General features: G+C 47.2%; 1 protein-coding gene across 3 annotated transcripts in view; it reads left to right on the forward strand.

The window, feature by feature from the left end:
• LOC309633313 (tumor necrosis factor receptor superfamily member 10A-like) overlaps positions 1-15790 on the forward strand; it is a 38822-nt gene extending 23032 nt beyond the window's left edge. Inside the window, exons 1-10 of one of the 3 annotated variants that reach the window (XM_082401976.1) lie at positions 3132-3451; positions 7417-7522; positions 8658-8771; positions 9495-9606; positions 10432-10505; positions 10593-10685; positions 11228-11259; positions 11721-11897; positions 13695-13770; positions 14962-15790. In XM_082401976.1, coding sequence (XP_082258102.1) covers positions 3269-3451; positions 7417-7522; positions 8658-8771; positions 9495-9606; positions 10432-10505; positions 10593-10685; positions 11228-11259; positions 11721-11897; positions 13695-13770; positions 14962-15275 — 1281 coding nt within the window. In that variant the 5' untranslated portion in view covers positions 3132-3268 and the 3' untranslated portion in view covers positions 15276-15790. Of the gene's footprint in view, positions 1-3130; positions 3452-7416; positions 7523-8657; positions 8772-9494; positions 9607-10431; positions 10686-11227; positions 11260-11720; positions 11898-13694; positions 13771-14961 lie in introns of those variants that run through there. The other 2 variants (XM_082401974.1, XM_082401975.1) reach the window with 2 other exon arrangements.
• The last annotated feature ends 10413 nt before the right edge of the window (positions 15791-26203 follow it).

Consider the following 26203-nt stretch of genomic DNA (forward strand, 5'->3'; position numbering starts at 1 on the left):
GCTATCTTACCCCATACACAAAAATTAACTCAAAATGGATTAAAGATTTGAACATAAGAACTGAAACCATAAGACTCCTAGAAAGAAAACGTAGGCAGTTAAGTTCCTTGACATTGGTCCTGGCAATGATTTTTTGAATCTGACACCGAAAGCAAAAGCAACAAAAGCAAACATAAACAAGTGGGACTACATCAAACTAAAAAGCTTCTGCACAGCAAAGGAAACCATCAACTAAACAAAAAGGCAACATACTGAATGGGAGAAAATGTTTGCAAACCATATATCTGAAAAAGGGCTAATATCCAAAATATATAAGCAACTCATACAACTCAATAAGAAAAACCAAACGATCCAATTAAAAAATTGGCAGAAGATCTGAACAGATATTTTTCCAGAGAAGACATACAGATGGCCAACAGGTACATGAAAAGATGTTTAATATCACTAATCATCAGGGAAATGCAAATCAAAACCACAATGAGATATCACCTCAAATTTGTTAGAATGGCTATTATCAAAAAAACCCAGGAAATAACAAGTATTGGTGAGGCAGCAGAGAAAAGGGAGCCCTTGTGCACTCTTGGTAGGATGGTAAATTGGTGCAGCCACTATGAAAAATTATGGAGGTTCCTCAGAACATTAAAAATAAAACTACCATATGATCCAGCAATTCTACTTCTGGGTATTTATCTGAAAAAAATGAAAACACTAACTGGAAAAGATATCTGCACACCCATGTTCATAGCAGCGTTATTTACAATAGCCAAGATATGGAAACAACCTAAGTGTCCATCAATAGATGAATGGATAAAGAAATTGTGGCATATATATATATATATATATATATATATATATGTGTGTATATATATATATATATATATATACACACACACACACACACACATACACACAATGGACTATTATTCAACCATAAAAAGAATGAAATCCTGCCATTTGTGAAAACATGGATGGGCCTTGAGGGCATTATCCTAAGTGAAATAAACCAGACAGAGAAAGAGAATACAATATAATCTTTCTTACATATAAAATCTTTTTAAAAAAAAGCACAAAACCCAAAAAAACCCCAAATCAAGTTCACAAATACAGAGAACAGATTGATGGTTGCCTGGGGTGGGGGGGGAGGCGGTTGGAGGGGTGGAGAAATGGGTGAAGAGCATCAAAAGGCAACAAGTAAAGAAAAAAGAACTGTATACAAGCGGAGAGTTAAGAGACTCAGAGACAGCTCCATGACTGTGGGCTTTAGCACAGGGGCTGGGGCGGATTTCCCCTGGCTGGTTCGAATGTCTCTTGCTTCCTCTTGGTTCTCAGTGACATGGTAGGTGACGAGGCTGGGGGTACCCAAGACCTCCACCAGCCTGAGTCATCAATTCCATCCAATCTGCCTTGGGTTCTCTCTGGCAGCTCCCCTCCCCAGGACCAGCTTAGACTCCCCCTCCTCTAGTTGGACTGTTAATAGAAGACCTGCCTCAGGCCACCGGCGTCAAGGGGCAGTGTGTAAAATATTTTTTAAATGTTTTTAATTAAAAAAAACCTTTCCTCAAGTCACACAGGGATTTATTGACTCAGGGATGATTAGAACCCAGAGGTCTCCAGTGGACATGTTGGTATTCTGGTCTGCAATTAAAAAAAAGAAAAAAAAAATCCAATATAGGGTCTGGTTGGGGGCATTGCTGTGACAAACAGCAAATACAAAAGCACTTCCCTACCAGGCTTCTGGGCCCTCACCAGGCTTCTGAGGGGGCAGCTTCCAGAACACCTCCCAGTTGTGGTCCCCCCCCCCACTTCACCCCACCACTACCACCGTGCAGCACAGGACAGGGACCCTTGTTCCCAATCTGCAACATCCTAATAGGAAGTAGGCCTGTGGAGCAAAATGATGAAGGAAAGAAAGGAAAGGCATAGAGGGAAGAGGAGGATGACTTACTCTGCTTTGAACCAGGCTCACCGTGAATAGATGATTCCTTTCAGTGGAAGAGGTTTTCATAATAAAGGTTCCTTTCTCTATATTTTGCATCATTATATCTGAAAGGTGCCATAACAGACTTTGATGGAACTTTTTTTTAACAAAGTATTTGTACCTGCATTGTGTCATAAATGCTCACACCCCTCTAGGATAGAGAGCCCAGCACCAGTGAAGAATGGGGGACAGACTCGGGCTTGGGAACAGCACCATGGAGTCCATGGCAAGAGCCCACAGATATCAGAGGCCCAACCCAGACACTGGAGGGTGAGAGAGAGGGTAGAGGAAGGTGCTGGGAATCCTGAGGGGGTATTCACCAGGGTCCAAATGTTCTATCAGGTAGAACTTCAGGTTTATAAAACAAACGTGACGAAAGTAAATTTATACAGACATGCTAATGATAATTAAGGTCCTTAAAAAGTAGAGTTCGCAACAGGAAAATATAGTGTGTATCCTTTGCCTTTAAATAAATACGTATTTGTAGTTCGATAGTAAATTGATCATTAACATTAATTACGTGAATAGGCCCAGGGCAAAAAATCCCACCAGGTCTGTCTCATTCTCTAAGCACTTAAATCTCAGAAAGTGCAAGTGAGTCTGGCAGTCTACTGATTTTTCTAACAATTCACGGTTTCTTAGTTCACACCCCTACAATACGTGCAGGGCACTCACTCTGTGCCAAGCGGGGCTGGAGGCGCTCCGCAGACTCTCGGGGGGTCTCCTTCTTGGGAGTCCCTGTTCTCTGGCCTCCTTGGGGCCCTGGTCAATGGAGGGGGGGCGGGGAGGAGCAGAAGCTGAGAGTGGGCAGAAGGCGGTAGTCAGAAGACAGGTGGTTCAGGGTTTATGAACGGGTGGGGCATTTGCCCTGCAAAGGGGCAGGGTCAGGACCCCACTTGAACGCAGATTCTGAATCTCACAGCCCGGATCACAACAGAGCATGTGGGAGGTGCCCTGTCCCCACCTCCCAAAGGCACAGACCGGACCCTTGATGAAAAACCGCATCCCCGGGCATCAGCCGCCAAAGCAGGCAGTTTCCTCTTTGAAACAGAGGTGCCCTCCAGGTCGCTGGGCTCCTCTCCTGAGCCACACGCGATTGGCTAGAAGTGGTGAATGTTTACGTCAACTCGACGGAAGGCGTAGCTCATTCGCCCCCGCGGATGGCGCAACCCCAGGACAGGGTATAAAGCTAGGGTCTGGCTGAGTCATTAGACCGTAGAGCCGTGCCCCGCGCACTGCGCAGGCGGCAGGGACGATCCAGCGCCCCACGAAAGACACTGTTGCTTCCTGATGGCTCTGCCGGCTGTCACCCCGCGGCGGCTGGGACAGCGAGCGCCCCGCGACAGCACGGGGCAGCTGGGACAGAGCACACAGGCCGCCTCGAGCACCCGGGCAGGGCGCGCCCCCGGTCCCAGGCCTCGGCTGCGGGGCGCCTTGGTTCTCATCTTCGTCGTCCCGGGTGTCCTTCTGTCGGTGAGTCCCCGCCGGGAGTCCCGCCAGGTGGCGCGCTCCATGGCCGGGAAAGGACGGGGGGGAGGGGGGCGGGACACGGCTGGGCATGTCCCGGCAGGACCCTCCCTGGCGAAGTCCAAGTACAGGGGGTGAGGGGGTGGCGGGGTGCGGATCCGGGGCTGGCAGCATCTACCTGCGGCCCCGAAGGAGAAGAGCCCGCTCTCCGCCTCCGGGTCCTTGGAGGGTCTGGCCTCCAGATTGGTCCCAGGCGAGCATCAGCGAGTGACAGACAGATCGCCTTTTCTTTCTCTTCCCCTTTCCTTCCTCCGATCCTCCTCACTCTAACTTTCTCTCTTTCTCTCTTTTTATTTTGCACTACGTTTAACTTTTTTTTTTAAATTTATTTATTTTATCTATTTATTTTTTTGTCTGTGTTGGGTCTTTGCCGCTGGGCGCGGGCCCTCTCTAGTTGCGGCGAGCGGGGGCCACCCTCCTCCGCGGTGAGCGGGGATCTCATTGCGGTGGCTTCTCTTGTTGCGGAGCACGGGCTCCAGGCGCGCGGGCTTCAGTAGTTGTGGCACGTGGGCTCAGTAGCTGTGGCTCGCGGGCTCTAGAGCACAGGCTCAGTAGTTGTGGCGCACGGGCTTCGTTGCTCCGCGGCATGTGGGATCCTCCCGGACCAGGGCTCGAACCCGCGTCCCCCGCATTGGCGGGCGGACTCCCAAGCACTGCGGCACCAAGGAAGACCACGTTTAACTTTTAAAACGTGTCCTTTGTAAATCGATTAACCGTGTAGGCCCCCGCCTTCCCCCACCACTGCCTTAAGCACCTTTGAATTTCCTTTTCCCTGAAAGGGGAGCAACCTTTAACGTTGCTTCCTGTTTGTTGCAATTTGTGGGTGCTGTGTAGAAACCATCAATCAACTCACCATTGGGACCAGATTCTCACCACTTCTTTAGGAGGCGAGCTAGAGGCTCTGGGTGTGATTTACCACTATCGGTGTGCATCCTAAAGAAACTCACTATGGAAAAAAATGTGCCTACTTCCACTGCTTTCTCAGATTGTTTGAGGCTCTTTTCGAAGTTTCTTATACGTTCACAGGAAAAAAAAAAAATTAAGGGCCTAACGAGGTTACAGGAATCATGAAAATGTGTACTTTTCATTGTACAAATTAGTACTAAAAATCAGAAAAGAAATAACGTTTTGTATTCACAAAAAAATATAGAATTAGTTTTTAAAATATCAGTTTGTCATAGGTGGGACTCATGTTGAACACTGCCTGATGAATGGCTCTGGGCGCCTGTAGGCACTGTCAAGTATCCGTGTAGCCATGTGCATTGTCTGTTAGGTAACTCCTTAGAAGTAGAATTGCTGTCAGCAGGTTAGATAATTTTACACTTTTGTTTAGATAAGGATAAACTGGCCTCCAGAAGAAGGCTGGACCATTTTACCTCACACCCAAGAGTCCACAAGTGTGCCTGTTTCCCTACACCTTTGCCACACTAAACCACACGTTAATTCTTTGCTAGTCTAAGAGGTAAAAATGGGGCACCCCAGTGCTGTGGTTTTGATTCCTCAGTGCCAGTAGAGATTTTCAAGGATCCATGAGATTTCTGAGACTGGGAGTGGATGACCAGGAGACCCCAGATCAGGCAGCAGGTGGGGGGGTGGGGGAGGCGGCAAAAATACAAACAGTAAAAGAACTGACAAAAATCTTACACAAATTCTTTCAGACAACTTAAAAGTTCTTCAGTAGTTTCTAAGCCCAGCATAACCTTAATAGTGAAACCTGACAAAAACATTTGAAAGGAAGAAAAATATTAATACCTTTCAATATCCTTCCTAAAAACAGAGGCAAAATTCCTTAACAAAACAAATAGTAAACTAAATTCAGGAATTTTTAAAGAAGAAAACGTGCCATGACCAAGTGGGGTTAATCACAGGAATAACATCTGAAAATGAATCAGTGTTTTTCACTATGCTAACACCATGAAGGAGAAAATCTATATGAACAGCTTAACAGATGCAGAAAAAGCATTCGACAACACTTAACCTCCCTGTCATGATAAAACCTCTCATTATATCAGGGCAGAAGAGACCTTCCTCCATCTGATGAAGGCCACTTCCTCTTGGAGTCACATAGGAGATTAGGATAACCTAGAAAGGGGTGTGAAGGAATGTTCTGTAGTAATGCTAATTTCCGGGATCTAGATAGAGGGTCTGGGTTTCCCAAGTGTATGCATTTTAAAAAACCATTTGAATGGTACCCTTAAGAATTGTGCATTTCCTTCTTTGTAAATCTTAACACTGAAAAAAAACTGTAAAGAAATATGGAGCTCAAGTTACTGACATAATGCTGAAGTATTGAGTTGCAGACATGTGAATTTCATCATAAAAATAAGACACTTAGGAGAATGGACAGAGGGATGGATAAAGAAAGAAATATGGGGCTTCCCTGGTGGCGCAGTGGTTAAGAATCTGCCTGCCAATGCAGGGGACACGGGTTCAAGCCCTGGTCCGGGAAGATCCCACAAGCCGTGAAGCAGCTAAGCCCGTGCGCCACAACTACTGAGCCTGCGCTCTAGAGCCTGCAAGTCACAACTAGAGAAAGCCCGCGTGCAGCAACGAAGACCCAACGCAGCCAAAAATAAATAAAAATTAAATAAATTAATTTAAAAAAAGAAAGAAATATGTGATAAGGCATATATAGCAAAATATTAGTTACAGAATCTAGGTGGTGAGTATATGAGAGTTTACCGTACAGATCTTTAAACTTTGTTGGATGCATGAAAATGTTCATCATAAAACATTGAGGGAGAGAGCCTGTGAGAGGAGAACCAGGAAAGAGAGGGGGGAATAGGACTGTGAAGGCAGGGAAAGGAGATTCTACCAACCTGTGGGGACTCGGAGGAGGCCCAGCCTGGGGAAGGGACGACTTAGAGGACATATGTGGGCTTAGCTGTCCCCAAATACTTGACAGGCTTTTCTGTGGAAGAGAGCTGCATTTTATGTTGTTTAGATCCAGGCAGTTGAACTGGGCTCAACATAAGCTGTTTCCATTGTAACTTTGTTTTTCTTTCTTTCTTTCTTTTTTCCTTAATTTCACTTTCTCTTTTGTCACTCCCAGGTTAAAGCAAAGTTGCAAAGACTATACAAACCCCCCCCCCTTTTTCTTGTACCATGTGAAAAATAGCTGCTGACATGCTAGATCCCATGACCGAATACTTGAATGTATATTTCCTACAAATGAGGACATGCTCCCCCAAAACTACAGCACAGCCTTCAGCATCAGAACACTAACATCAACACGTTAATCCTCATCAGATCCGCAGACTCCATTCAGATTTTTTCGACTGGCCCCGTTGTGTCATTGTTAGCACGGAGACTCATCTCAAAACCCTGTATTGCTGTTTCTTCTTCCTCTGTGTGACTCATTATGTGGAACTCTAACAGCTTCCTTTCCAGGACAGCTTGTCCGGTTAAAGCCAAAAGTTCATGACTCAACTGTGATTCTGTATCCTGCTTTTGAAAAAGTGTGTGCATAGTATAAGACTCATTTGTGAAAATGTGTGTGTGCGCGCACGTACACGCATGGGAGAAAGAAAGAGAGAGAGCCTGAGAGTATTACACATATGGTCAAATAGAAGAAGTAAAGACACAAAATAATGGATGTTTTCTCTAACTGAGGGGATCCCTGTGGTTTCTGTATTCTTTTAAAAAATTTTTTCCTTGCCCATACTTTCCGGAATAAACATATTTTATTTTATTATAAGAGAAAGGAATACCAGGAAAAAAATTTAAGTGTAAGTTACTTGGTAGCACAAAAGGCCAGAGGACAGACATGAAAAGAATGAGAGTTTATAGCTGGAAGAAAGGCCCCAGTTCTGTTTCGTTTTGCAGGCTGTGGTCAAGGGACTGTGGGATGCATCCTGGGAGGGATGAGAGTCTGGAAGCCACTCATGCCCGTCCCTGCTTTGTCTCCACAGACTGCGGCTGCTTCAGCCATGCACATAAGGCAGGAAAAATTTCACCAGCAATTAGCTGCCCCACAGAGATGGAATCGCAGCCTCTCAGAGAAGTTGTGTCCACCAGGTACATTCTAAGACTGATCTCCAGCCCTTACCCCACCCTTGTCTCCAAGTCCTTCTGGTCTTCTGATTCCTGCAGTTCCTGGTTCTTATTCCGCAGGCATTTACTGGAAGTCTTCCATGTGCCAGGCACTGTGCCAGTGGAGGGCACGAGGCCCCCGCCCTCCTGGAACCCTCCTCCTAGGATGGTACCCAGACAGATGGACAAATGTGACAGTTAGAGAGATGAGATAGCAACCGTGAGGATAATTGAGTGATGGGTGGGACAGAGTCGGGGTTGGTGAGGCCTCCTGGGGATGGTGACTTTGGTGCAGAGAGCCAGGTAGAGCTCCTGAGGGGGCCCCCGGGAACTGTCACCCCAAGGGGCAGGGCTGGGCTTCTTTGAGCAAAGCTAGGGGGCAGCTGGGGTGAGTGGAAGGTGGAGAGGTCACCGGGACAGGTGGGAGGAGGCCACAGACCCTGAACACTGTGAAGGGAGCATGAGTTTTATTTTTTTAGTGAGGTATTAAAGTAAGTAAAAATCTCACTGTTTTATATTGATACATGTTGAAATGATACTATGTTGGATATTGCCTCTTTCTTTTTACTCTTTTTTTTTTTTTTAATATACAAGTGACTTGGATTTTTTTTTTTTGGCTATATTGGGTCTTTGTTTCTGTACGAGGGCTTTCTCTAGTTGCGGCAAGCGGGGGCCACTCTTCATCGCGGTGCGCGGGCCTCTCACTATCGCGGCCTCTCTTGTTGCGGAGCACAGGTTCCAGACGCACAGGCTCAGTAATTGTGGCTTACGGGCCTAGTTGCTCTGTGGCATGTGGGATCCTCCCAGACCAGGGCTCGAACCCGTGTCCTCTGCATTAGCAGGCAGATTCTCAACCACTGCGCCACCAGGGAAGCCCTTTCTTTTTCCTCTTTAGTGTGCCAACTATGAATGTGACTTTTATGTGTGGCTAGTAATATACTCCTGTTGGCAGTACTGGTCTAAGGTGTGTGGTAGATGTAGAATCAAAAGATTAAAGCCAGGTCAAGGAGAGTTCCCCGTGTGGATTCCACTGATGGCCGAAAGAGGCAGCCCTGTCCACACTGCCAGCCTCTGGGAATCCTGTGGGGATTTACTCACCAGCTTTTCCCTTCCTTCCCAGGGTTCTATATGGAGGAAGCCAGTGGAGATTGTACACCGTGCACGGATAAGGTGGATTACACCAATTATTCAAACACCCTCTCTTCTTGCTTACTCTGTAGGATTTGCAAATCAGGTACAGAACATGTCCCCATACCTACAGTTGGGTGATGAGATGGGATTTGAATGGAACGGGGAGTCAGAAACCTGATTTCCAGCTCAGCTAGGTCTTCATTCTACCCTGTCTTAGGTCAGTAAAATAAATGAAAACAGAAATTATTTGTATTACGTATGCCACCTGGTAGGGAAGTCTTTCAGAACATCAGTTGGAAGGAGGGGAGTAATGTGTCCCTTGACGGAGGGGCTGGTTAGTGACAACACGGGAGGCCTGGGTGAGTGGGACAGGGCTGGGTTTGAGCTGTGTGGCGAGTCTGGTTCTGGGCCAGGCCCCTGTGAGCCCTGTGACTTCTGCTCCGGGATCTCAGCCTCTCTCAGCCTTCATGACCAGCAGGGCCAGGTGTTGGGAAGTCACCCAAGCGTTCCTCTCCATCCAGAGTGTCTCATATTACACCCCGCCCCACCCCACCCCGGCTCTTGCTCCTGATTTGTGATCTAAAACCTTTTTCTTCCCAATCCTGATGTAATCTGTAATGACGCATGGTCCCTTTTATATGCCTCTATTGGTGACACGTGAACAGTGGCCGTCCTTTGGATAGTCTGTGTGTGTTGCTGCAGAAAATGGCCCCCAAATTACTTCCTGAACTGAGTAGAACTGAGTGGGTGGGGATCTGGGTGGTGAAGAATGGTTGAGAGACACGTGAGGGAAACACACCCCCAAAACCTTATCTTTGGTCTCCAGGGGAAGAAGAGAAAAGTCCGTGCACCTCAACCAAGGACACTGAGTGTCAGTGCAAACCTGGCACTTTCCGTAGAGAAGATGCACCTGAATTCTGCTACAAGTGCAGCACCCGGTGAGACATGGGAGCCTAGGGGGCTCCCAACCCACAGAGACCCCCCAGTTTCCTTGTACCCCTTTCTCCGGTTTCCATGCAGCCCCTCCTACCTCCTCAGGGCTCCCTTGTGCCTGTGGGGTCTCCTGAGCATGCAGCAGCCCCTCCTCATGCCTCTGTGTGTCCTTCCCCAGGGCCCCCCTCCTACACCTCCTCAGAAGGAGCCTAGAAAGGCAAGTGTCTACCACAGACAAAAGTCATAATGAGGCCATATGTGTGCTCCTTCAAGCTTCCCATAAAACCCGAGCCAACTCAGCTGGCCTCACATCCAGCCCTTGTTCCCCAATAAGATCTGAATCTTTCCTTTTTGGGGATTTAGGGGCCAATAGTAATTAGCTCTTCTCTGATGCTCCAGTGCTGGCTGCGATTGGTAGGAAGAGTCAACAGGTGGAGGACAAGAGGGTCCTTGTGTTAAAGCTTGACTGGAGGATGAGGCTTGGCTTGTGCCCAAACCCCTCTGACCCTTGACTTGGATGAGATGCCCCTTCACTCAGGCTTCCCCTGCAGCCCAGGGAGGCCAGTGCAGGCCTTGCAGAGAAGGCCCAGCTCCTTAAGGGGCAGCTCTGAACACTCAGCAGGAGCCCTGGGGGCTGGAGTGCACAAGCCCAGATCCTTCTCCCCCGACAAGGGGGACTGAAGGGACCCAGCCCTGCAGAGAGTAGGAGCCCGTCCTTCCTCCACTGTCTTGTCAGGGAACACTGGGTGAGAGATTGTTCCCTCTTTCTCCTCATCCGGCCAGCTTTCCCTGACAGATCCCCTCCATGCCCTCCCTGTGTCTGTACCCAGGTGCCCTGATGGGATGGTCGTGGCCACGCCCTGTAGCCCCTTCAGTGACCTCAAATGTGTGGACCGAAAACCAGGTACCCAGGCCAGTGGGGAGGCCCTGGTTCCTGGAAAGACAGTGACCATGAGCCGGAGACTGCCCACCACTCACTCTCCCTCCTCAGGCGCTTCACAGCTGGTGATCGGAAGTGTAGCTGCCGGTGTCCTCCTGCTGCTGGTGCTGATCGCATATGTTTTCTGGCGGTTCTTCATTCGAAGTGAGGTTCTGGGAGGGAAGGGGGAGGCGCTGGCCCCCCTCCGTCTCCCCACTCCTCCGTTTCCTCCTGGCCCGGCTCTGATCTTGTTCCCCGGGATCCCCCTCCACCTCCCACCTCACCTGCTCCTACGAAGCCAGGATCACATCAGTCTCCCATCTCAGCTGACGGTCCTCTCTTCCCCCTGGCCAAGTCTGGTGTAGCGGGGGGCAGGGTCAGTTCTTAATGTCTTCAGGACCCCCAGCCGGGGCAGAGAGGTGGTCAGCGCCTTGACTGGGTGACAAGAGTCAGGAGGAGAGGGTCGTTCAGCAGAACCCCACAGAGATTTTACATGGGTTTCATTTTATTTCATTTTCCCCCTTCTCTTCTCCCTCCCCGAGGGTTCTCCAGACTTGGAATGGCCCGCTCCCTGTCACCAGGCCCGGGGCTCCTTGTTCAGTGTCTGAGTCCCCAGCCCACACCCCGTCCCTGGCACTGTCCCTGGGGAGGGAGGTGCTGCAAGAGGGCCCTCCGCACTGCTCAGGTGGATGCGTCTTCTCTTCTAGGTCGTGGTGTGGACGCTAAGTGCATGGACAAAGTGAGTTGGTTTCTCCAGGACCTGGTGGCATCAGGCCCTCAGTAACTGCTTGGCCCTGGGTGGACACGGTCCCCAGTTTGTCCTATACTGTTGTCCCTGGCTCTCTCAAGTGGCCTAGGAGCTCTGGGCTGACTGTAGGAGAGCAACTGGCCTGTTGAGAGCAGCCCTAAGGCTGGTTGGCAGTGCTAAACCTGTCCCTCTTACTGCTTGTGAGGTGCCCTCACCCCATAACCCTGGATGCACCCTGGGGCATGGAGGGTGTCAGGAAGGGGTGCTGAACCCCCCTTAGCACAGCACTAGGGTCCTGGTGCCATCAGCAGGGCCCTGGATGTGCTGAGTCTGTACCCACCTGGGGGGCACAGCATGGGAGTAGGTGGGGAGGCAAAACCCACAATGTCCCCCGCAGACACTACACGGATCTGTGGGTATGGACTCCTGAGTCAGTTCTTTGCCTTCCCAAGGTCCTCTTCTGGCGCTCACATCCCTTAAGAGGTCCTGGGGCTCTGGACAATGCCCACAACAACATGCTGATCAACAGAGATTCGCTGACTGATCTGGTCCCTGAGCAGGAGGTAGAAGAGCAGGTGAAGCCGACAGATGTCACGGCCCAGTCCCAGGGGGAAGCAAAGCGTCTGCTGGTGAGTGTGGTGCCCTGGCCCTTCTGCTTGCCCAGGCCTGCGGTAGAAACAGGGAAAGGCCGATGCTGGTCAGGTCTCCAGTCCCATGGGGAAGTGGTGATGGAGGGAGATCATGGTCATGGAGGGGAAGGGAGCCCACCCCCTGCTATGGTCGACTGGCAGCTCTTATGCTACTTATCATCTGTCCTGGTGTCTAGAATAGCCAGAGTCGTCACTCCCATGATTGTTCAGTGATGGAATTAAAGCTACGTGATATTTTTCTGTGTGATTGTTACATGCTTTTAAGCCATTCCTCATCACGTTAGGAATTTCACATTTATTTCAAAATTATTATTAAATTGAACCTATTTGAAAATTAGTATTTGTCTCAATGAATAGACATGTTTGTGGGGTGGCTTCCTAGTAGAAGTAAACTCTCTTAACGTATTTTTCACTGTACACACACACACACACAGACGTTTGGGGTCATATCATTTCAATAGTTTTGATATGACATTATTATATTTCTTTTTTGGTAACAAGCAAAAAACTGACTTAAACTTGTATTTTTTTTGTTTTGATTATTTTCACATGATTGTTGTCTTGTCTGTTACGAGTCTTTCTAAGCAGACATGTTCTTGTGCCCATGAGTACATGCATGTGTGTTTTTTCATTTGGTTTAGTATTTTAATGTGCAGAATTTTATATATTAAGTAATTAAATCTATCGATACATTTATTTTTCATTGCTCAGAGCTTTTAAAGTCCTTCATCAAACAGAAGATAAGATAAAATTCTCTAATTTCTTAGGTAGGCTTTTTTTAAATGATGTGATTGGTAGCATAGAGCTTATAAGCTAAATGGAGGAACTTCCCTGGTGGCGCAGTGGTTAAGAATCCGCCTGCCAATGCAGGGGACACGGATTCGAGCCCTGGTCCGGGAAGATCCCACATGCCGCGGAGCAACTAAGCCCGAGCGCCACAACTACTGAGCCTGCACTCTAGAGCCCATGAGCCACAACTACTGAGCCCGCATGCCACAACTACTGAAGCCCGCACACTTAGAGCCTGTGCTCCGCAACAAGAGAAGCCACCGCAATGGGAAGCACACACACCACCACAAAGAGTAGCCCCGGCTCGCAGCAGCTGGAGAAAGCCCGCATGCAGCAATGAAGACCCAACACAGCCAAAAATAAATAAATAAAATTAAAAAAAAAAAAAAGCTAAATGGAATTTATTTTGTGATAAATAAGACATGAGGAACTCCATGAATTGTTCTGAGTTACCATCTCATTCCTTATGCTCGATTTAGCTGCTGATTTTTTGAGTATTACCTTAATTTATAAATTAATCTAGGAAGAACTGAGATCTTTTAAATCTTCTGTATTTTTCTTATGAAGAGAGGTAGCATTTTCAAGTCAAGTGTTTTATAATACCTCAACTAGATGTGTGTTTTTCTTTGGCAAATTTCTCCTATTTCTTGTTGAGGCTGTGTCTTTGTATTACAAGTGTTCTGTAACCTTATGAGTTTATCTGACTCGTAATTCTTTATATAATTTATTGTCTGCTACAATTTTTAACATTCATCCATCCATCCATTCACATTTAAGTATTTTTGCTAAACCATTAGAGTTTTGTAAGAATACAATCGTGTATCAAATAATGACTGTTTTGTCTTCTCCCTTCAAATATCCTACATTGTGTTTTTGCTTCACTTATGGCTGCATATGCCAGAATTTCAGAACAATGTTTGCTGGGCTCAGTTCTGGAACCCAGGATCCCTGATTAAGACCAAAGCTGTTCTCCACTGTGTTTTACAGGAACCAGCAGGAGCTGAAGGGTCTCACACGAGAGGAAGGCTGCTGGTTCCAGCAAACGGTGCAGACCCCACTGAAAGTGAGTGTTTTCCCCGGGCAGTGGAGCACGAGTGGAGGGAGGAGGGCCAGTGTCCTAACTGCTGTCCCCATAGCTGTTAGGGCAACTCAGAGCAGGCGATGGCTTGTCACTGGACCATCGGGACTCTAATTCCCTCTCTGCCCCCTCTTCTTCTCCCCACCCTGCACCCCTCTGTCCCCTAACAGTGTCCCCTAACACCTCCCTGTCCTTCCCTCCCCCCCCATCCTCCCTCCTCCCTTGCTGCTCAGGGCCAGGTTGGCCCACCCTGAGGCATCTAAGGGGCTGTGCCGTCCAGCAGGGCACCCACTGGCCGCAGGAGGCTGTGGAGCACCCGACCTGTGGCCAGATCTGAAGAGCTGTAGTATCACTCGATACTGTACTGCAAAGACTTGGTAGGAAAAAGGACTGTAATATGTCTCATTAACAGTTTGTTGGATATTGATTACATGTTGAAAAGAAAATTTTTAGAATATATTGAGTTAGTACCATATTTTATGAAAATTAGTTATTACTTGTTACTTTTTACGTTTTTCAGTGTAGCTGTTAGAAAATACAAATTTGTGTTCGGTGCCCACCTTATGTACCTATGGACGGTGGTGTGCACTGCATTTCACACACATCTCCTTGAATCCCCAGTACAGTCCCGGAGGTGGGTGGTGTTTGCTCCATTTTATGGGTTAAATTCTTGCTCCGAGTCTGTCCCCATCCAGCTCTGCCACAGCGTCAGTCAGCGAGGCCGAGCTGGGCGTGAGGCCAGAGACCTTCCTCCCTCCAGGCCCTTGCTCTGTCCCCAGTGCAGAGGTGGCAGCCGGGGGACCTCACTGTCGTGAGAACGGCAGGTGCCCTCCTCTGAGGTCTGTTGCACCGCTGTGTCCCGCCCTCTGTCTCCTACCACAGACTGCCTTCGCCCTCCATGACGTCCATCTCCCCTCCCTGGTGGGCCCTCATCCCCCCCTTAGGGCAGGACTCTCTGGTGACCTGGGCTCCCTGCAGTGCCTTGGGCACAGGTGAGGCCCATGCAGTGGGGCCTGATTCTCTGCTGATGGGAAGCATGTCAGGGGCGCAGAGCAGCAGGTTCACCAGCAGGGGGAGCTCCTGAGGTCCCACCCTGGGGTCTAGGCCTGATTGAGGGTCCTCTGCCCTTTCTGAAGCCTGTCCCAACTCTGTCTCTGTGACTTTCCCACAACTTAGACCTGAGGCTGTTCTTTGATGACTTTGCAACCATCGTGCCGTGTGACTCCTGGGATTCGCTCATGAGGAAGTTGGGCCTCACGCAAAATGAGATCCTTCTGGTCAGAGAAGGGGTCCGGGTCCCTCGGGATGCCTTGTATGAAATGCTAGAGGCCTGGGTCAGCAACAAGGGACGGGAGGCCTCAGTCAACACCCTGCTGGACGCCTTGGAAAAGCTGGGGCAAAGATTGGCAAAGCAGAATATTCAGGACCACCTACTGAACTCGGGAAAGTATGTCTATGAAGAGAGCAAAGAAGGCTCTGCTGTGTCCTGAGTGTTTGAGGACCTCAGTCTTTCAGTTGAAGACACTTTTTTATCCTAATAGACTTGCACTTTTTATTTGTATTTGTTATTTGTATTCGTCATTCATGTTGATATGTATGCATTTAATGATGTGTAACATAATACACATCGTTAAAGTGCAAACATATTGTGAATCTTACTACTTTTATGTTTATATATATATTTATATAAGTGAAGAAAGGAATTTTGGGACTATAGTTTCTAGGATGTTTACATGGGCTACCTGGATGAGAGCTGGCAATCAAAAACAATTAGAAATACAAAAGGAGGAAATTCCCTGGCAGTTCAGTGGTTAGGACTCTGCGTTTTCACTGCTGAGGGCCTGGGTTCAATCCCTGGTCAGGGAAGTAAGATACCAAAAGCTGCGAGGCAAGAAAAACAAAACAACAACAACAAAAAGCACAAAAGAACAAAAACAAACACAAAACAACAACAACAAAAAAAGCAAAAAAAAAAAAAAAAAAAAAAAAAAGGAAAGGAGAAAAAGCCCACTGTGGGGAGAGCACTGATAGCATCTTCTCCCTCAAAGGAAGTTTGGTCACTTTTGGATGCCTGGTGACTTCTACAGGGCCCACTTTATACATGTCAATTTTATAGCTGTGTGAATATTTACATTTTTTATAGGTAGGAGTTTACAAGTGAGCAGAGAGTGAGAAGTGGCATCCGTGTGCAGCCCTGTATCTGGCGTCCGTGAACTGTGCTGTCATGCCTGGGCCTCCTCCTGCTTATCTGAATTGGCTATATAAAGGATCTCAGCAGCTTTGGAAGCTTTGGCCTTCTGCAGAAGAGACTCACACAAAAACACCAGTTCTTAAATACTGTGAGAATTGACCTAAAATGGCTGCTATATTAAGGTTTGGTCCTTTTATTGCTTTTTAAAAAAATCTTTCTTCCATTAAACCCTTCTGCATAGTGTTCCAACTGCTGCAGGATAATTTAATGGCGGAAACAATTCTCAGGGGTTTTTGGTCTATTCCATCTCAAAGCTTTGTGTGTTGTCTTCCCTAAGGTTGATGTGGCTAATGTGGCCAAAACTGGAATTGCCTGAAATTTAGGCACATCGGGATATAGCATGTGGAGTCCACTTGAGTTTACAGAAGGGCCGACCCCTGTGGTCTTGGTGCTATATGCCCCTGGCCCTGATGTCCCTCCCTTTCCTGGAAGTCAGGTGTTTCCTGCCTTTGCTGTTCCCTCTGTGCAGGACACTTTGCCTTCATCTTCAGAGGGAAATATAAATGAATTCTTGTCAATTAAGTGTTGGGTCACTTGTCCCTTTCTCAGAAGACTCCCTTGAGTGCCCATCTAAAGTATTAGCCTTGCCAGTGTTTGTCAGCTATATTCACTTGTTCACATGTTTATGGCGTGTTTTACCAATGAGAATCTTTAAGAAACACGAACTTGCATGCTATATTGCTTTATGCCAGTGCAAATATGATACTTGTGAAGTTTTACTTGAAAATTGGATGTCTGCTCAAGTCTCTTCTCAATGAGGGGACCCCTTCTTGAAGATTTTCTTAGAAACGTCAAACAATACAAGAAAGATCATTAGGTACAAAATACTCATGTGTTTATGAATTCGTGACCAAATTAAATATGCAATGTTATATTAAAAATTTTATAATTTTATATAAATATGCAATTTTATGAACTCGTGAACAAATTAAATATGCAATTTTATGTAATTTTATGTGTGCTTTTCTCCTCCATCCTCCTGTCCTCCTCTAGAACAGTGCTGAGTGACCCGGGTGCAGGGGTGTGTGTTCTTGCTGTGTGACCCGCTCCATCCTTCTCCCTTTTATGCCTCGGGCTCAAGCTCGCCCTGCATGGGTGTGTCTCCTGCTCTGACTCTGGATTTCCGGGCGCCAGGTTCCTGGGGGACTGGAATCCAGCCCCTCCTCCCTGCCTTCCCCTGGGAGAGGGACCCCCAGCCTGGCCCGGCTTCCCCACAGCCTCCCCAGGTGATGTCTCTGGGCCACACCTGGGCCTGCTGGGCTCCCTGGAGGTGCAGACCGGCTCTGACAGAGCCGCTGGGAAGGGGGGGTGGGGCCCTGCTTGCTGGGGTCATTCTGTGACCCCTCACCTGGGGGCCTCCTGCAGCTCCTGGGCCACCTTCCCTTTCTCTCCCCACTGGCCTTTCTGCATCCTCATCAGTGGGCCCAGTGGCTCAGCCCTGCAACCTCATGGAGCCCCAATTCCCTTCCCTTGGACCTTAGGGTCTGGCCTTCCCACCCACCTAGAGTTCCTGGGAGGCCCCGTGGTCCCACCCCTGTCCCCTTCCCCAGAGCGAAGGTGCTGGGTGCAGAGCTGCACACTCCCTTGGGCCCCCCTCTTGCCACTGCCCCTGCCTGTGAGTTATTACATATTACATCAGGATTGAGAAGAAAAATATTTTAGATCACAAATCAGGAGTAAGAGGTGAATTTATAATTACTTTAAAATAAATTCTTGAAAAGAAATTTTTCCTGTATGAGGCCCTTGTAACAAATCATCTGAATTGTCCTTGAACTGGGCAGTCTGATTGGGCCTCCATCTGTTTCTGTGTCTGTTAAAGTTTTACTGGAGCCTGAGGGGTGAGAAGGTGAAGGTGTTAGGGGTGATATTCCACGGTCAATAGGCTTTATTTCACAGTCCGCTTGGGATGAACCTGAGCAGTTTTGCAGGATACGTAAAAGCCCGTATTGGTAGAAATTACTCTAAAACTTAGTGTTTTAAAAACCACAGCCTTTATTACATCACCATTTCTAGGGATCAGGAATCCAGGCCCAGCATAGTTGGGTTCTCTGATTCTGGGTCTCACAAGACTGGGGCTGCGGTCACTTCAAGACCTGAGTGGGGAAGGACAAGCTTCCAAGCTCACACACTAGGTGGTGGCAGGATTCAGTTCTTGGGGGCAGTTGGCAGGAGGCTACCCTCGGTCTTTGTGCTGTGGGCCTCTCCATAGGGCTGCACACCACACAGCAGCTTCTTTCATCAGAGCGAGAGAGCAGGGAGAGACTGGGGGAGTGTCATGGTGACTGAAGTCGCGGTCCTTCTACCCTGATCTTGAAAGAGACGTCCCGCATTTCTCAATATCTTGTTGAAACTCTGACAGGGCTGAGATCCTACTAACGATTTAACAAGTTACCTTGCCACAGTTATCTATGTGAGTCCTTGTGTGTCTGTGTAGACCTGGGTAGCATGTATGTATTTGTATCCATGTATACATGTGTATATGTATACAAACATACATGCTAGCAGACTATACACACACCATCACGTCGTGCAATTTCTGGATCAAGGATCAGACTGTTTAGTTGCCAAGCAAACTTAGCCCCGGTTACCCAAGCCCCAGGTCCCCCCACCCCCGCAAGGTCGCCAAGGTGAAAAGAGCCTGGAGGGGCTGCAAAGCAGAGGTGACAATGCCACGGGTGGCAGGGACACAGGTGGACATGGAGGGGAAAGTCCACACAGACAGGATCACAGATAAGAACAAGGTCAAAGTAATGGGAGGGAGGAGTGAAGGGAGGGCAGGGAGGAGGCTTGCTAGTTTGAGGTCAGCCGTCTCTGCTTGAGGGATCCAGGGTGTGTCCATCCTTGGATGTGTGTGTGTGTGTTTGTGTGTGTGTGTGTGTATGAGAGAGAGAGAGAGAGAGAGGGAGAGAGAGAGAACCAAACGCCAGAGGCGAGGTAAAGGAAAGAAGGAAGATGAGAAGAGAGGAGGCCCTGTGTTCCAGTTCTTGGGCTGCATAAGACTCCATGGACCCTAGCTCTTCCCAGAGATGAGTGTCAGCTGGGAATTTCCTTATCTTTTTTTGCCTCAAAGCAATGCATGCTTTAGACTCTTCTAGAACCAAATTTGATCCTCACTCTAGCTAGTTTTGTTGGATCAAGAATCAACTCAAGCAATCTCCTTTATCCCCTCTAGAGCATACAACCCTTAAAACTGCCTTGCTTATCTTAAATTAAGCTGTAATTTGGTAAACTGACATCAGCTTCAGATCTGTCCTCAAGGTCTTCCTGTGGCTTGAGATCTGATTCTGAGGTTTATGGCTTCTTTTTAACTGTGTAAAAAGACCACAGGGTGAGAATCCAGGCATCAGGCTTCTCATCCAGGGCCAGACACTAAACAGCTACACGATCCTGGGAAGTCACTTCCTTTCCTCTCCAACCTCACATTTACCCTTATTCAGGTAAATAAGGGTAAATGTGAATAAGGGTAAATATGAGGTTGGAGAGGAAAGGAAGTGACTAAATGACCTCACAGGGACCCTCCAGTGGTGACCCTGTGCTGCCTGACTGCACGCCTCAGAGACCAAATGTTCGCCTGGGGAGTGGTCAGCAGGGGACCCAGTTCCCAACCTTGGGGTTGCTCGCCTGCCTGCCCCTCCACCTAAGAGCTGGGGGACCTCCAGCAGGCCATGTCTACCTATCTTCGTCTCACATTGCTCATCGGACAAGGATAATCAGAGATCTTACCCAGCAGGGCTTTTGGGAGAATTCAATGAGAGTCTATGTGTATAAAGAGCTTGGCCCATGGTAAAAGCTGTATTTCAGTACAAGCTCTCTTTAGTGTAATCATTACTCACAAAGCTGATTTTAATTTTAAAAAAAACCAAAAAACCAAAAACCCACATCCTCCAGTAGTAATATCATAACCCAGGGCCTCACCTCTGTCAGAGGAAATCCACAGAGGAATCACATCACAGGCTCTCTGGAGGTGGGGTGAGGTGAGGGTGATGGGATCTCAGGCCATTTTCTTTTTGTTATTTAGGTCCCTGGTCTCACTTCCTCCACAGACTGTGAGCTCCCAGGAGCAGGGGACACATGGAGCCATTTGTTTCCTTCCCCCAGGGCCCAGACTTTCCCAGAATGAAGAAGAGCTCATCAAGTATTGGGCTGGCCAAAAAGTTCGTTCGGTTTTAAGTAAAAATGAGACACATTTTTTCATTTTCACCAAGAACTTTATTGAACAACATGTTCATTAACCAGATGAACTTTTTGGCCAACCCAATACTTGGTGGGTGAATAACAGCACCGTCCCCAGGACACAAAGGAGGTGAGCCTAGGGTTGGCCTCAGCATCCTGCCTAAGGACAGTTTCCAGGCTGAAGTTCAGGAAGGGATCCGACAGGGGCCCCGTGGCCTCTGTTGAGGGGACAGAGAGGAGTTCCAGGAGGCTGAATGCAGGGCGAGAACTGGAGAAGAAAAGCTGCCCAGAGAGAGCTCTGGAGACGTGCAGAGGGGCCCATCCAGTGTGTGGGTGAGCGCTGATCTGTGCACGCGTGGGAGGGACCCACCCCAGGCTGAGAAGAGACCACTGGAAATCAGCAGGCTGACAAGGAGCGAGGCTCTCCTGGGGCTGGCATTGCTCATGCTCCCATTAACCAGAGTGGGCAGACTGCATAATAGGGGTGCTGCCGAGATATCAGAGGTTAACTATTGACTCACCCTTAATACTTAACTAAACTCCAATGACTTAGTAATGAAATTCTTCTAGCTGAACACTGAAATTGCCTTTATATTTTACTTTTAAAAAATAAACATTCCTATTTTCCCCCTCTCCCTCTCAGTTCCTCTCTACAGACTTCAGACCCAGTCCACTTTTCCTCTCTGAGCTATAGTTTCTCATCTGTAAACTGGAATTATCTCACCTCCCCTAAAGTTGGGAGGTCCCCTAAACCAACGTGGTTGTCTAAAGTGTTAGCACACTGGGGTGTTAAGTACAACGTAGATCCTTTCTTCCTTGCCCCCCTTCTCACACATACCTGAAGAGGAACGGCAGGAGATGCTATTCCCAGGGCAAAATATACCTGCTATTATAAAGATGGTCAGGCCAGAAATATCAGAAATGTATTCCTTCTGAATCTCATTTTCTCTATATTAAACACAGGTTAAAAACCATCCCTGAGTTGTTAGGAAAATTACACTGAGTAACAGATACCCAATCCCTGGTTGAGTGCAGGACACGTCTGCCCAGCTGCACATGCTCCGTGCATGTCACTGGCCCTACTCCTCCAGCCCCGACACAGAAGGTTGGAGCCATGCTTCTCTCCATCCCTGGCTGAGGGGAAGTGGTCCAAGGACAGGGACTGAGGCCTTCTTAGCAGGGGCCGGGGTGACCAGCCACGTGCAGCCTCATGGATGGATGCCTTCACCCTTCAAACTGCACCTGTGCAAGGCGCTCACCAGAGGGACAGCTGAGAGCATTTGGGCTCACCAGGCCTGAGGCCCTGAACTGCCATCCCTGACACCACCTGACGCTGGGCTCCTCTGAGCTCCTCCATGACCCCCCCAGCACAGCACTCCACCCTGTGCTTCAGAAGCTCCTGCCCCACCCCAGGGAGCCCACACCACGGTGCCAATACATGCGGGGATGGGGGGTGGGAGACCACGTGCCCTGTGGCCCTCCCAGCACCAGCGTGACCGACACCAGCCTTGAGGATGGGATTCGCCCTCCCACGCAGCCTCACATAGCGCCCACACGGCTCTCAGCAGCTTCCAGAGGGCCCTGCAGATGTTCACTTCCTGACGTTTTATAGCAGGAAGCACGGGTACGCAGGGTCCCAGAGCTGGGAGGAGCAGAGCAGGCCTGCAGTCTCCAGCTGCAGCCCCGAGACTCCTATGGCCTGACTGAGCTTCCGAGCTTCTGAACCTCACAGTTGCCACTTTGAAAGAGAGAGAAACCTGGGGTAGAAGACCTACAATAGAAATGGGGCCCCATCACATGTGCAGAACGGGGACCTGGGTGAGGACCAAGCTCAGCTCTGCAGCTCATCTCATGTCACCCTTCCAAGAGCCCGAACACATGGGCCTCAGCTCATGACAGGCAGGGCTGGGGGCAGTAACTGGCCCTGGGTGACACCATTCAAGTGCAGAGCTGGGACTGCTGTCCCCCTGCCCCCTCCCCTGCTGCCTGATCTGGGGTCTCCTGGTCATCCACTCCCCGTCTCAGAAACCTCATGGATCCTTGAAAATCTCTACTGGCACCGAGGAATCAAAACCACAGCACTATGGTGCCCCATATTTTCTTCTTAGACTAGCAAAGAATTAAAGTTCAGTGTGGCAAGTGTGCAGGGAAACAGGCATACTTGTGGACTCTTGATGTGAGTTAAAATGGTCCAGCCTTCTTTTGGAGAACTGTTTGTTGTTATCTAAAAAATTCTAAAATCATTTATGCCACTGATGAAACAATTCCACTCCTAAGGAGTTATGCAATAGACTGGTACACAAGTCTATATGGATGTATGATACGTACAAGGGTATTTACCACCATGCTGTTGGAATTAGCAAAAACACAAATAGGATATAGTTGAAACAACTATCCAGAGGAGGGGAAAGTAAAAGTGTGGTTCATTCAAACAATAAAATACTCTGCCAATTATTTAAAAGAATAAGGTAAATCAATGTACTTATAAAAACATCTAATGTAATTTGTTATTGGCTTCAGATTTTCAAGAATGATGGAGCATATAAATGCATAGAAATGGCAGTACTTATTGGGAACCCAAGTGGAATTTTTTTCCATAGACATTTAAAATTATTTGTTAAGTAATGACCAATTTACTATTGAATTGCTAAGACGATTTTACGTATAAGCAAAGGACTGTATTTTACTATTGTGAATTAACTTTGGCCTCTATAATTTTGTAAATTTAAAGCTCTACATCATAGAATACTTTGGACATGTTAGACAGTTATTTTTCTTTCTTTTTTGTTTAAATTGAAGTAACACTGGTTTATAATATTACATAGGTTTCATGTGTACTGCATTATATATTTCTACTTCTATATACACTACAGCATGCAAGTGAGATCCACAAGAAACAATGTGGCCTGGATGTGACTACAGAGCTCAAACACTATTTTATAGATAAATAACTGCATATTATTTATCTTCATGACTCTCTGAATGTCTCTCCATGGCAACAGGGCCCTGATTTCACAATTCCATGTCATTATCCACACTGGGGCAAGGCTGTGCTTCCTGCCACCAGGCTCAGAGACATATGTCCAGGTCACCCTAGACTGCCCCATCTCTCTAGTTTATCAGGACTAAGCTGTTTCCAAACCCCCATCCCACTCCTCACAGTTCCCAGCGTCTTCCTCTATTCTCCGTCTCACCCACCAGGACCTGGGTTGGGCCTCTGATATCTGTAGGCTGTTGCCATGGACTCCACAGTGCGGTTCCCAAGCCCATGTCCCTCTCCTCTTCCTCGAGCCGCACAGAATCATGGGAGGCATTTTGTTCACTGAAAGGAACTTGGCATTGGCCTTGAGTAAAGTGCAGAATAGGTGCCTGGGCTCTGTGAGAGGATTTGAAGACAACGCATGAGGGAAAAAAAAAACTCTGTTGCTATGTCAGGGATGATATTATCAACATAGTTCAGAATGAACAATGCAAAAAAAATTTTAAACAAAAAGTCTTTATTATACAATCTTTCTCCTTTGAAAGAAAATGCAATCAGGAGTGAGCGTGGAATCAGAAGCAGGACTGGTGTTTTTTGGGCTGTGAGCCTCAGCTACTTTTGCCAAAGCATGCTAACTGGATGGGTCTGGTGCCCTGTGCGCTGGACTGCTGGCCCGATTCCATAATACAGGGCAGCTCGCATGGGCCAACCATGCCTGTGCTCGGCGGGCCAGGCTGACCCACTCTCCCATCCTCATGGGGCAGTGGGAGGGACAGAATAAAGACGTATTTCCATGGATTACACTTCAGAGGGGTGCTAGGCAGGAGAATGGTGCTGATTTTCTTGATTGCAGTCCAACCCCACCTCCTCTTTCATCTTTCTGGCCTCCTCCAATCCTCCTGGATTTAACACCAATTAATCCTCGACTCCAGCCCCTTACCTAGTTCTTCCAAGAATTTGTTTTGTTCTTGGCTAGAAATGGGAGGGAAAAACAACCCAAAAAACTTTCTGCTTTGTTCAAATACTCTGCATGATCAGGAATTTCCTGCTTTAAAATACAGGATGTAGCAGCAGAACTACATTCTATTCCCTTTTACTTCCTTTTAATAGTTAAAAATATCACGAGGTGCTTTGGCCGAAAGCCAAACTTGTTCAAACCCTGTGACTCTACCCTATAAAGCCATAATCACACAGAGACTCTGCAGAGCTCCACCCTCTCACCCCACCTCACACAAACCCCAGGTCCTAGCTGGGACCTAGGCCAGGCTGCATTTCTTGGTCAGCTTGCTCAAGATGGACGCTTTGTAATTCTTATCTTCTTATAAGCAAAAGCAGAAAATCTGGAAATTATTTTTCTAAAGCAAAGCAAGGCACATTCAGGGGATGGTTAAAATGGCAATAGTTTCATACTAATTACTTTTCTAGATCATTACTTTTCTAAAATCATGATATTGGATGCTTACCATTCAGTAAATTCATTCTGCTACTGCTGAATCACAGAGATTACTGTAAATGTTGGTAAGCAGTTGGCTCTTCAGGAAACTGGCTGGAATTTCCCTTTCAGAAATGTTGTCTCAGGTCTAAAAAAATTTAGTATTTTTCATGGTAGTGCTTGCTTACAAGCATTGGTTTGTTGAGAGAAATAATTACATTAAAGTAGATTCTATCATACTAAAAAGGCTTCTCTTATAAACAGGGTAGAGCATTGTATATTTAAAAACAATATTTATATTTTAAGTTGGACATATTTGCTGTGGAAGATTAAAATGATACATATATACAGAAATCTCATTGTTTTTCCATTATCTAGATATATCACCCGCAGCATATTAGTGCATTTCATTAGACATAGATGAATAAACAGAAAGGAGGGACAGAGGTGGGAAGGGAAGAGTGAGGTTGAGTGATTCAATGGTATCCCGTCCTCACTGCATCATGTACACTGTAATAGTTATCTATTGCTGCCTACACATCTCCTGAAAATGTTGAAGCTTAAAACTACAAGCATTTATAATCTGATTGCTTGTGTGTGTCAGGAATTGGGAGTGGCTTAGCTGTGTGTTTCTGGCTCAGAGTCTCTCTCGGGTTGTGGTCAAGTTTTCATTGGTCTGTGGTCAGCTGAAAGACTGACTAGGGCTGGAGGGTCTACTGCCCGGATGGCTCATCACATGGTTACTGAAGCAGCCTCCATTGCTTGCTGGCTCTTGGCAGGAGGACTCAGTCACTTGCTACAGGGACTTCTCCATAGGACTGCTTGAATATCCTCATGTCAAGGCAGTTGACCTCCCCAGAGAGAGTGATCCAACAGAGAGAGGAAGGAGGAAACCACAATGCCTTTAATGATCTAGTCTTAGGAGTCACACACTGCCACTTCTGTTGTATCCTATTCATTACAGGCAAGTTACTGATTTTAGCTTATGCTCAGCTGAACTATTTGAGGAGAATGATAAAAAAATTTTGAACTTCTCCTAAAACCACAAAATATATACTCTATTTAATCCTCTCATGTTTTCCTCCTGCCATATTTTGATCATGCTGTGTATCATTAATTATCTTGCTACAACATTATTTTAATAACTCTCTAATATTACACTATATGGATATACCATCATTTACTCAACCAGAATCCTATAGGGATCCTTGCAATGTGCTTGATATTTTGCATAATGCTTCAAGAAACATTTGTGTACATAAATGTTTTTATAATCTATGATTATTTCCTTAGGTTAATTCTTTAGGCTAGTAGGGTAGAGCAAAATGGTCATTAGTGTGAGAAAGGTTTTGGTGAACCAAGAGAAATGAAGCAAGAGCCACCTGACAAGACATTGCCTGAACACTCTCTAGGAGGCATGGGGAGGGTTAGAAATCCTGGGATGTGGTTTGTTATTTATTTATTTATTTTGAATTTTATTTATTTATTTATTTTTTATACAGCAGGTTCTTATTAGTTATCTAGTTTATATATATTAGTGCATATATGTCAATTCCAATCTCCCAATTCATCCCACCACCAC

This window comes from Balaenoptera borealis, assembly GCF_965194805.1.
Source record: "Balaenoptera borealis genome assembly, chromosome: 8".
In the NCBI taxonomy this organism is placed as follows: Eukaryota; Metazoa; Chordata; class Mammalia; order Artiodactyla; family Balaenopteridae; genus Balaenoptera; species Balaenoptera borealis.